This window comes from Diuraphis noxia, unplaced genomic scaffold, assembly GCF_037042655.1.
Source record: "Diuraphis noxia isolate RWA-SAM2 unplaced genomic scaffold, SU_Dnox_SAM2 contig0002, whole genome shotgun sequence".
Classification (NCBI taxonomy): domain Eukaryota; kingdom Metazoa; phylum Arthropoda; class Insecta; order Hemiptera; family Aphididae; genus Diuraphis; species Diuraphis noxia.
Genome location: NW_028301712.1, coordinates 78848381 through 78861108, shown reverse-complemented (window position 1 = coordinate 78861108; position 12728 = coordinate 78848381). Strand labels below are relative to the sequence as shown.

The window sequence follows — 12728 nt, the reverse complement described above, 5'->3', positions numbered from 1 at the left end:
GGCTCACGTATTTTATGCAGTTCGTGATTAGAAATAAAACATGAATCTAAATCACCAGACGGACAATTAACTACCCTCTCTCTTGTTCGTGACAATAAATACGAGTATTTATTTTACGTCTAAAAGTAGTGTATATTTATAAGTTCTCGAGAGCATAGGTCATAGGTGACAGGTGTGCGCAGGCCTCTTTTTCAGGGTATGCACTATGCAGATAGACTGACAATGGTGCGCCCGGAGTGTTATTTTTAGATTGTAAAATTCTGATAATATTTATGTATACACAAATACATAAATATTGAAATATCTATACTGTTTAATTGAAAACAATTTATAACAAATACCATGACAAACTACAAAAAGTGTGTATTTCGCAAATACTTGGTAGTTGATAACTGATAACTGAATGTTTCAATTTTCCAGAGTCGATTTTCGCCCCTCAAAGAACTTTAGGATAATATATAGCTGCATATCCTGCATATTCGCCTCCCTGCGCACGCCTTTGCCTGAAAGTGTATGAAAACAAACTTAACTACCACCAACAGCGTGGAAAGGCTACAGGGCTACAGCTCTGAACTGAAAATATTGTGATTTTTAAAAAATTAAACCAAACGGAACCGAACATTTTTTTGTTTGAGTTCAATTATTTGGTTCTTGAAATTTTAAGAACGTCTATATACCGTCCTAGTTCTTCGCATCGATTGGTCATATTACCATTGACGAGAGATATTATATTTTTACATTAATATAATAAATCCACAGATTTAATAACATTTTAAGTTTTAATTTTGACTACATTCTTCGAAATCACATAAAAAAAAAAAAATGCAAATAATTGCGTAATTAAATTTTATTAAATTTTAAATTTTTACAGCCAAAGGTGAAAGGATTTAACATTTAAAATAAGGTTCCTTATAACAGTCATAATAAGTAGGTAGTTAGTAGGTAGGTATTACAGTCGACTTCGACTGGTCGTTGGAATCAACTCAATATAATCACAAATTACTCATAAAAGTATTATTAAAATGAAGTTTAGGGAAAATCCGATGATAATTTTGAGCTCAATAATAGTGTAATAAGATAATTTATAATAGTTATACCTAATTGTTTTTATTAATTAATAATATTATTAGTATAACCGGAATTATAATTTTTTTTTAGAAAATAACTTACACCGTTAGATGGCTCTAGTGCAGATATAAGGAAGTCTGAGACAAACTGACAACACAGAATCACAGATTAAGAAAGTAAAGTTTTACTTAATCTGTGACAGAATGTCGTCGTGTCGATACCTCACCCTGTTTCCGACCAACAGAATTCCGTTCTATTCTTCTTTCAGTTTATTCAGTTGTCATTTTGTCAGTTGTTCTATCAATCATAGTTCGTGCTCGACGTGCAGGACGTGGTGTCCATAGAAAATAGATAGTGGTGCCATCGTTTTTGAATGTTTTGTCTATACTGATAATTCTTATCAATTTATTTTTAATAATTTTAATTTATATGTTATCTAAGTTATCTTACTACAATAATTACAATAATGAAGTACATTGTTTTTAATTTTTATTATTTTTAACTTAATTTTAATAATTTTCAAAATATAATTATATAATACAATTATGAATTAATTATATTGGAATTGTTTTTGATTTTATTTACACGTACATGTTATGCCATTTACATAAATCACTTATTTACTTAAATTATTACTATACAAATATAAGTTAAGTTAAAAATTGGTTACTTTTAAAATGTTCTTTAATCTCTAGACAGATTTAATTTAATTAAAAATATTAACAATTATCCTTCAACTTTAATTTCTGTTTAAAGTGAAATTCTATTTATACATTGGATTAATAGATTTTAATTATGAGCATGGACCGTGATTATGCACCTCTCAGCGCTGCGTGTGTTCGGGCATTGAACGATAAAATGTATGATAAAAGAAAAGCAGCAGCGCTGGAAATTGAGAAGTAATTGTTTGACAGATATTTTTGAAAATTATTTAATTTTCTTATTAAATTATTTTATCGGCTTAGGATGGTTAAAGAATTTGCAGCCGTCAACAATTCTATGCAAATAAGACGGTTGTTAAAAGTGTTGGGACAAGATTTTTCAATGTCGAAAAATGCTAATACTAAAAAAGGAGGACTCATAGGACTTGCTGCTATGACTGTTGGACTGGGAAAAGTATACATAGTTTTTTTCATCATATGTTCAATTTAATAGTTTTTTCAATTATTTAATTCTTAGGATTCTGTAAACTATATTGATGATTTGATCATACCAATATTGGTAAATTTGAATGACGCTGATTTGAAAGTTCGATACTATGCCAGTGAATCACTATATAATGTTTCTAAAGTGGCTCGCAGTGCTGTTTTGAAACATTTTCCTGACATTTTTAAATCATTAAGTAAACTGGCCACTGATCCTGATCAAAATGTTAAAAATGCTTCTGAGCTTTTAGATCGTTTAATGAAGGTATGCATATTTATATAATACATATTAATTTATTATACAATTGAAAATGCTATACATTTATAATTTCCAATATTATATTTTTTATTATTTTTAAAGGATATTGTTACGGATAATTCAAACATTTTTGATCTTGTTGGCTTTATACCATTGCTTCGAGAGCGCATATACACAGAAAATACTTTTGCTAAGCAATTCATAATTTCATGGATTACTGTTTTAGATGATGTCCCCTCAATTGATTTAGTGATATATTTACCTGAAATTTTGGATGGATTGTTTAAAATGTTGTCTGATCCTACATTTGAAATTAAAAAAATGTAAGGAAAATTATGTTTATTTATTATTAAATCTTATCTATTATAGTGTATTAAGTTTTAATTTTATAAAAGTTGATACATGATTTTTACATGCTAATGATAGTCATTATGTAAAACTTTTCATTTCATATACTCAAATAAAATAAAAATAATTAATACAGGTGCGATGCTGTGTTGAAAAAATTTCTAGATGACTTACGTCATAGTCCTGAAAAAGTTAACTATACAGATATGATAAATACTGTTGTTATTTATTCATACTCCACTGATGAATTTGTTCAAGTAAATAAAATCATAATTTTCTCAATTATTTTTTAGTATAATAAAATTAATATAAGTTGTTCCTTTTTTTAGTATACAGCAATGTCTTGGATAAAAGAATTTATCGAGATGTATGGTTCAAACATTTTACCATTTGCATCTAATATTTTAAAAGCTTCAATGGCATCAAATTCGAATCAAGATATCGAATCTCAAATACGTAAATATTGTTACTTATCAGTAATTACCATATTATTAAATCAAAAAATTAAAATTAAAGATTTTGTCGATTTTGACTAAAAATTTGTGAATAGTTTTAGGTATTTAAAAGAGAGCTTAGGTTAGCGGGGCTCTAAATAATATTTTTATCTTTAAGAAAATGCCATACCTGTATGTGTTTTCTCCGTCTTGCAAACGTACTACATAAAATAATTAAATGAAAAATCTCATGTTATCAAACTGATAACTTTAATTGTATTTGTGTCATAAAAATAATAAATACCCAGTAGCACTGATAAAGTTCTTCCCTATGTCTTGTGGAATTTTGGTAATTTTACTATAAATACACAAAGGGAGTAAATTTGTTGTCCCACGTAAAGCAGTTTTTACTATGTTGTACATTTGTAAGATAGAATTAACACATTGGGGTGTGGCCTTATCTTAAATTTGATTATTTGACCATTCATTCTAATATTTAAAAATAAAAAAAAATAAAAAAATAATTAAGTTAAATGAATCACTCTCAACATAGAATTTGTTATGTCAAACTTTTGTAAGATAAAGAATTCAGTGTGGGTTTAACATCTTCAATGATATTTCAAATTTTTAATTTACTATTGGTTATTAACTTATATAAAAATTAATTCCTAAATTTGTGTTTTTTAATATAGGTACTAAACAAACAGCTAAATTAGTCAATTCAACATTAATGGAGTTAATTAATGGCGTAGAAGACACCATACAACATGAAAATACTGATGTCATAGAAAAAGACGAAGTAATTAATTGTATAATTTAGAAAACAGTAAAAAAAACATATTAACCAGCAATTAAAATTTAGGGGAAAAATCTAGACCTTGCATCAGTTATTACTGTGCTTCTTAAAGAATTGGGTGGATCTACAATTGAAACTAAAATTACAGTATTAAAATGGATTTACCATTTGTTTATTCATTTACCGAATAGAGTAAGTAGGTAAGCTTCTAAGTTATAAATAAACTAATCTAGTACATAATTTTGTTATGCCCTGATTTATTTCTTCAAACAGATGATTATGTATATGGAATTAATATTTCCTTTATTGTTAACAACATTATCGTATCCTAATGAAGAAGTTGTGCAAAATGATTTAAAAGTTATTGCAAAAATAATTTCTCCATCAGCAGCTCAAACAAACAATAAACAGTATTTTGACCACTTTATTTTGAATTTACTGAAACAATTCAGCTGTGATCGAACATTATTAAAAGACCGTGGACAATTTATTATAAGGTTTGTGTTCATAATATGATATTCAATACTTATAAAGATGGCTTAAATATTAGTACACTAGGTTATTGCAATAGTAATACAACTATATAATTTTATCACATAAGAAATTAAAACGACAGTGTAAGAAGACTGCCTATATTTAAGCCAAGGGTTGTATACTTATGTTGCCATTTTATTTTGTTAATACCTAATAATATAGGCCTGTGTGCAATAACCCATGTATATGCCATAGCTATAAAGACAAAGTAAAAATATTGGTCATAAAAACTAGTGTTTAATATTTTATAGTTTTATGCATTGTTTAATATTTTAGTAAGCAATCCTGAATTTATATTTTTTTATCTAGACAAATATGTGGTTTATTAAATTCAAATGATATTTACCGAGCATTATCTACATTCCTGTTAGAGGAGACAAATATGAAATTTGCGTCTGTGATGATAGGAACATTAAATACAATATTGTTGACATCTCCTGAACTTTACAATCTACGAACGCAGTTGAGAGATGTTGAAAAACAGGTAACTAATAATGTTAATGTATAAGTTAAACCTTATAGTATTATAGTACTTGGCATAAATTACAATAATTGTCAACAATCAATGGCACGGTTTAAGTTTTGTAAATTATGTTCCAAGTATTTCTTTAAAAATAACATTGAATTAATGTACATAATATTCTATTGTTGCTTCAATTATTGTAAATTTTAAAAGTCTTCTGTATTTTGTAATGTATGGCTATTGAATTATACATAACACTTAATATAAATTCAACAATTGTGATAATTCTTTTTTTTTTCAGGAAAACCGTGAAATGTTTTTGTGTTTATTTCGAACCTGGTGTCATAATCCAGTGGCTGCAGTAGCACTGTGTTTACTTACTCAAAATTATTTTCTTGTTTGCAAGCTATTACAGACATTGTATCCTTTTTTAGTAATACTCAACTGTACATTAATTATATTTTGAAAATTTCACACAATGTCCAATATTATCATTGTATTATAAATTTTAATAATCTCATTAAGTTCAAAAATTTTCCTCAGCCATTATTATTTCAGCGCATCCATGGATGTTACTATTGACTTGCTTATTGAAGTAGACAAACTAATTCAACTATTGGAATCACCAATATTTATATGTATGTTTTTATTATACAGGGTGTCCCCCAAGGATTTACCCATTGTGGTATCTCATGAAATAATGGAGATTCTGGTTTTGTAATGAGACTCACAGGGATAAAAACTATGATTATTTCATTTTAAAATGTATTTTAATGTTTTGGTAGAAAAGTAAAAAATACATTTTTTTATTTAATTATTTCCAAAAAAATTGACTGTAGCCATTTTATTTTTCTGAAAATATTGGTATTTCAAAATTTTATTTTCATTAATTTTCTGAATTTTAATTTTTTTCTAGTTTTGAAGAAATAAAATATGATTATATCTAGTCAAACTGTACGTGTTTGGCTGGTTGTATGAGAATGCATGCAGCGAGGCGCCTCACATGTTTGATAACATTACGGAGGTTAAATGATTGGAAATTTTTCTCGGACCTAAAAAAAAATTAAAATTAGAAAATTAATGAAAATAAAATTTTGAAACATCAATATTTTCAGAAAAATAAACTACCAAATAGCTATAGTCAATTTATTTTTAAATTTTGTACCAAAACATTAAAATATAAAATAATAATTGTAGTTCTTATCCCTGAGAGTCTTATTCAAAACTAGAATTTTGAGAGATATCCCAACGGGTAAATCCTCGTGGGACACCCAATGTAATGAAAATGATTTATCAATATTAATATTGCATGTTAATATTTTTAGACTTGAGAATGGAGCTCTTGGAAGAACCAGTAAATCAATATTTAATTAAAGCGCTTTATGGACTTCTGATGATAATGCCTCAATCAGATGCTTTTCATTTACTGCGACATAGGTTGAAATGTGTTCCTCATTCAATTATTGGATCTGAAATGTGTGTACTGCATATTTATAACATTTTATAGAATTGTATAATTATTTAAAATTATTATTGAACCTATAAGAAATTGTCTTCAGTTTGACTAATTGTATATTCTCTTTTTATTATTATAGGCCAGCCAGTGAAACTGTTAAAAAAGATTTCAAAGGAATGTTTGACACAATTACTATGTTAAGTCATTTTACAGCACTACAAGAAAAACATAGGAATTATCGAATAAATACAAATTCCATTCAGCAGGTTGATAAAGCTATTGCCAAAATTGATGTATGATAGTTATTATTATATTATTATCTTTCAATTTATTACATAATATATTATTAATAATTTCGCCATTATTACCTTTTAAACAAAGATCAACATCTTTTATAAGTATTTTATCTATTATTTGTGATTAAAATTTTATGGAATAGTATGTCAATATTATTGTTATCTTATATTTGTTATTTGTTTTAAAATAACAAAATATTATTAATTTAAAACTGGGTTTTTAATTTAATATAAAATTTCATACAAGTACGCATTATATTATTTTCGTATCTACAAAATATGATTTATCTATTTTACCATAAATTCATTATTTATACTGGTGTGTATTTGTATGTTATTAATTTATTATTGTATTAAAATATATTTGTGAAATTAAATATAAATAAATTATACTTTTTAACATTTTAAATTCTGAGATCGATGTGTGTGTTTTTATCAGTTTGACTTCACCTTTCAGGGCAGTACAAATTCTTTGATTTTCTATTTCAGCATATTTTCTACTAAGAGAAAGTTTATCTAATGATATTTTGGGAATTAAAAATTAAAAAATCTAAACAGTTTTAAAAATCATCGGAAAAAATACCTTTTTACAGTTTTTTTTTATGAAAAATACAAACCTTTGGCATGGGTAATGTTGGGTGTGACACCCATGATAATAATTTATAATCATCTAAGACATTTCAACATAACGGTGTAGCTATATTGCCTACACAAAGCGCCGTCCATTCAAGATTTAAAATACAATAATGTTATTAATAAACAAAAGTACTGCATATACAGTAGACGCAGACATCAAGTGTTGGCAATTCGTTACGCTTTGCATAATTTATTAATTATAATAATCATGTCTGCTTTTAGAAGGATATGAAAGGGAGATAGCGCTGGTGGATATTTTTTAGGGGCATTGTTACCTATTGCAAGTGGTTTGAAAGTAAAAATTTGTATATGCCTACCAATAGTACCATAACTTCATTGTTAACATTTATACACATTTTGTATGCCTTAATTTTATACTTTTATGTATTTGATTTAGGTACGTTGCACCCATCGTCTCTACAAACAAACATTAAAACGTTTCGATGGTGAAAAATAATGTAGAAACGCAACGGGAGGACTAGATACGGGTCTGCAGCCACGACCTGGGGCCTTGGCTCGGTGACACTCCCATTTGAATGTATGCCATAATTATTGTGGTTGCAATATTGTCATTTAATGTAATTCGAAATATGCCAACATCGCGCGTTAATCGCATATTCACCGAACCGAGTGGAATGATGAAGTAATTTATTTTGTCGTTATCGTACTAAACCACGTGTCCATCAAAAAATATGCGTTCAATTTATAGGTATATTCATCATGCGTTAATGACGTGCGAATAACACAATATAATATTACGTATAATAATCACAATCGGTCTGCAGTGCACGACGATGGTCATATAAATCATATAATAGAAACGAATAATTTTTGTTTCTGACCGTAGCGACGTATTGAGTTCACAATGATGTCTGTTTTATATTTTTGTATCTAAAGACATTTATTGAAGTGTATAAAATAATATGTCCCGATCATAAACTACAGTGGAAGTTACTTTCTACCAAGTTGGATCAAATTGGTAAAAGTAATAAATTCTCAGTATTTTTAAAAAAAATAATCGATGGTAACTGAGAAAGAAAATACAAACAATACGAAATACCTACAATACGAAATACAATCTATACGAAAATTACGCGAATTGAATATTTTAAAGAAAGTTTGCTTCAAATTTGCAAATCGACGCTTTTAAATAATTGTACCTATTTATTATATTTTATTATTTGTATTTCAACTATATTTGACGTCCAAATCAACGATTTAAAATTGTATATATAAATTATATCATTTTTTTTATAACACACATTAACGCACATTTTTAACCAAGCCTACTTTTAAGTTGACAGTCCTAAGCCTGTAGAATTGAGAAGGAAAATGTGCGTAATTAAACGGGAACCAATTCGGCTCAACTTAATAAAATACCTTTTTCAAACGAGAACCAATTGGGCATGTGGGGTTTGAGCTCGGGAACCAATTCGGTACCAGCTTTTAAATGATCACGTAAACTGTGGTGCACTTCCCGTCTTCTCTTTTCTGTCCATGGATCCGCCTAGTCCTAGTGTGTTAGCGGGTAAACACTACACTGCTATGAATGCTATGATAGTATAGTAATTTGATTGGGATTTAATGGATACAATAATATGACGTGATTGAGTGGTAAATTTTATAAAATGGTGGACAGGTGCTTATAGTCACGTGCAGAGGCAGTGTCAGACTTGTGATATTTTAGATTTTTCTCTTTTTTTTAGTAGGTTTAAATAACAAAGCAATATCATCAATTAAATTAAAACTAATCATTTCAAAGTTAAATATATAGGTACAGCAATGAAATTCAAAAGTGTAACAATTTTTACTAACTTAATAACTATTCGTAATACTTATGTCACATTATTCCGTCTTGGGATATACTGAAAAATCTTGTCTTAATAACATTTAAATATTTCAAAATATTACCCTCAGAAAATTATAATCAATGCCCCTCCCTGTGCTTTTATGTTTTAATCATACATACAATATACATCTTAAATAATTCCAGTACGCAATGGAGCAATAAAATTTTGCTATAAGATATTTCATAATAAACGGTCCCACCCCTCAGAACCTTTTTGCTAAAAATTAACGTCTCTTTCCTTCCCGAAAAATGTTTCAAGGTGTTTAAAGTGCAGCTGGTTTTACTATCTTTTTATAGTTAAAATAAATAATTATTATGTTATTATATTATAATTATAACACTAATACACAATCACTGCGTTCAAAATTGGTGATATCACCGATAGGTGGTTTCTTTCATCAAGTTTCACTCTTATGTTTTTTAACCTATTCATAGTTGCTTATTGTTCTGCTCATATATCTATAATTTATCCTTATCTACAGAATAGAATGTAAATATAATATCATATTATAGAACAAAAATTTGGTGAAGTAATTAAAATTTACATTTAATTCTTGGAAGTTATAATAATATGCATACAACAATATCCCAAGCGAATTTAAATAACTTTTAAGATTAAAAATGAGCTTTTCTATATAAAACCTAGTTTTATAATAAATACTTTGATTAAGTGCAATTCAAAAAATTCAAGCAATTGGAAATATAATATATTAAAATATTACCCGAAGTGAAGGAAGCGTAAATGCAAAATTATTGTACGCAAAGTTAATTGTGGTTTATATATTGCACCGCTTATTAGGTATACCTATATTTCATTAAATTTAATAATCCTGTTTATGTCCTAATTAATATAAGTATCTATCTTTGTTAGGTTTTTAGGTTCTAAAATTTTTTTCAAGAATTTATTTTAAAAACGAATAAAAAATATCAGGTGAACAATAAATTATGCTAAATCCAAATATGTATTTTTGATATTATTTATAAACATTCTCTCGATGTTTTTCACAACTCATAGTGTATATAGCACAATATTTTTGAATGTGTCATCTAAGATCTTTCAATCTATTGTTCGATCAATTGATAAAACCTACTTGAAAATACTTAATTGTATTTATAAAATGTATAATATCTGCTAAAATCATGTTTTTTTTATGAAATATTTATCAAATGGTTTCTTGAATCAGTTGAATCTACCTCAGCTGGCATAGGTAGGTAGGTACTCACATAAATTTAAATCACTAGCACTTATACATTGATGAGGAACACGTCACTAATTATTAGAAAATATACTATATAGTCAAATAGGAAAAAAGTATAGTATAAGCCATTATTCAGGGTGATATTCATTATTATTTGTATTGGTGTTTTTGTATATCATAATTTTTTTTTTTTTTTAGAATTTTTAGAATTTATCACGATTTGAATATTTGAGCATTAATGCTAAAAATCAAATCTTGGGAATTTGCCCAAAACTTAATAAAAAATATATACTTACCTATAATTTACGTCTTATTGGCGAAAAACATATAGTTGTACCTATAATCACACAGTGATAACTGAAGCGACTGAAGCTACAGTAATCTATGACTTATTCTCTCGATAATCAAGATCAACAAGAGCAAATCACACAGCAAGTTCAAATAATATACTATTATATAATTATCGCATTGATTTTCAGGTAGTGGGTACACAATTCGTAATACATTCGCGTGTAAGTGTGGTGATGGCTGCGAGGTGTCCGGAAAAAATTGTTTGACGCAAAAAAACATTATCACCTGCACGAAAATAACCACTGCAAACTATTGACCAAATCTGAACGAACGTTTATTTCTCCCATTAGAATACACTGATCGTATTCACTTACATCAGTCACACTGCAATACGGTTGAGTACAACCGAAATTGTTTAAAATAAAAAAAAATTATAAAATATTTTTTTGTTTCAGTTTTTGATATTTTATGTTTCACATCATATAGTTGACATCTTTCAAAAATAATAATAAACCAACGAAATTTTGAATTGTACTCTAATACTCCCGATTCACACGAAATCGACTGAACGTATATAGTAAAAAATTAAGAACAAAAATGTATATTATATAATTTATTATTTTAGCTTTTACCTCTTCTATAGCTTAAACGTTTTATTAAAAAAACAGAATTTTGAGTCTGTTGCATAGGTACTTATAGGATTACAAATAGTATTTGAGTGATGTGAAGTTAACATAAAATATTATCTATTTATAAGCATACTCCATTTGGCACTTTATACTTTATACCTACATACCTACGTCGCACACATTAATATTATTTTTTTTAAAATTAATATTCACGTAAATAGGTATTGCAGTTTCTGCTTTTTTCCATTATGATAAAAATATTAAAAACTATTGCATAATATTTGAAAGGAATGCAGCGAGAGGAAAATAAAAACAATTTTTTTTCTTTGAAAATAACAAACGAATAGTCATAATCACTAATTTTACATTTTTTTTTTTTTTGATTTTTCTTTTTACATTTTCAAAAATTCATACATAGGAACAGAATATTAAATTTTTAACAACTTACAACAGTGCGCCAACTACTAACATAAGTGCATTGACACGTATAATTTATTTGTATAATATAATATATTATTTTATTATTCGTAACTTTGAATATTATATTAGGTATGTTATTATTATGTATGATATACAATTATTATTGTATTATAGTATATTATGTATAATATATAGTACTATTATTGGTTACAGAATTTCAACTGGGGAAATATGTATGTATTTTGTATGTGTAAACTGTATAAGTACTAAAATGACTAAGCATATTGGCACATAAATATTGTTTTACAAGTATATAAGTGTGTACCTATATTAAAGTTTGCATTCAATTGAATCTGGCATGTACAACAATTCCAGTAACATTCTATTCGTTTATTATAAAATACAAAAAAAAAAGTTTTGCTTCAGCCTTTGCCAAATTGCTTGGACAAAAAAAATTACTATAATTAAAATAATATTTAAGTATAATCTAATTTTTGAGCTGGTTTTTAATGTATAGTGAAGTATACCAAATACAATCGTTTGGTATATTATTTTTATTTTTATCCAACTCATATATTTATAACAGACTAGGGAGAATTGGACGTTTATTCCGACGAATAATTAAAAAAAAAAAAATAAGAAATAAGAATAAAAATAAAATTATAATAAAACATAATTTCATAATTTTGTAGTGATTATTTTTCAATAAATTATTGGTTTCGTTTGTAATATATTGTAATTTAATGCCACAAGAAATATTATGTTGCATAGCATTTTAATAATCTGCGTGGTATCAAGCATAAGAACTATGTCACATATAAAATAGATGAAAGATTTTTTTTTGGGTAAAATTTGTACTATGTTTCAATTTGGAAAAGGTATAACAATAAATTTAAAATTAAAAG

General features: G+C 26.9%; 1 protein-coding gene across 1 annotated transcript; it reads left to right on the top strand.

The window, feature by feature from the left end:
• Window positions 1-1253: 1253 nt before the first annotated feature.
• On the top strand, window positions 1254-7211 carry LOC107168583 (protein VAC14 homolog). Its single transcript, XM_089220652.1, has 14 exons — window positions 1254-1967; window positions 2034-2184; window positions 2248-2478; window positions 2575-2795; window positions 2957-3077; window positions 3150-3276; window positions 3947-4053; window positions 4117-4242; window positions 4324-4547; window positions 4894-5068; window positions 5349-5467; window positions 5606-5685; window positions 6373-6523; window positions 6643-7211. Exons 1-14 carry the CDS (start codon window positions 1864-1866, stop codon window positions 6800-6802), a joined length of 2097 nt encoding a protein of 698 aa, XP_089076778.1. The 5' UTR covers window positions 1254-1863; the 3' UTR covers window positions 6803-7211.
• The last annotated feature ends 5517 nt before the right edge of the window (window positions 7212-12728 follow it).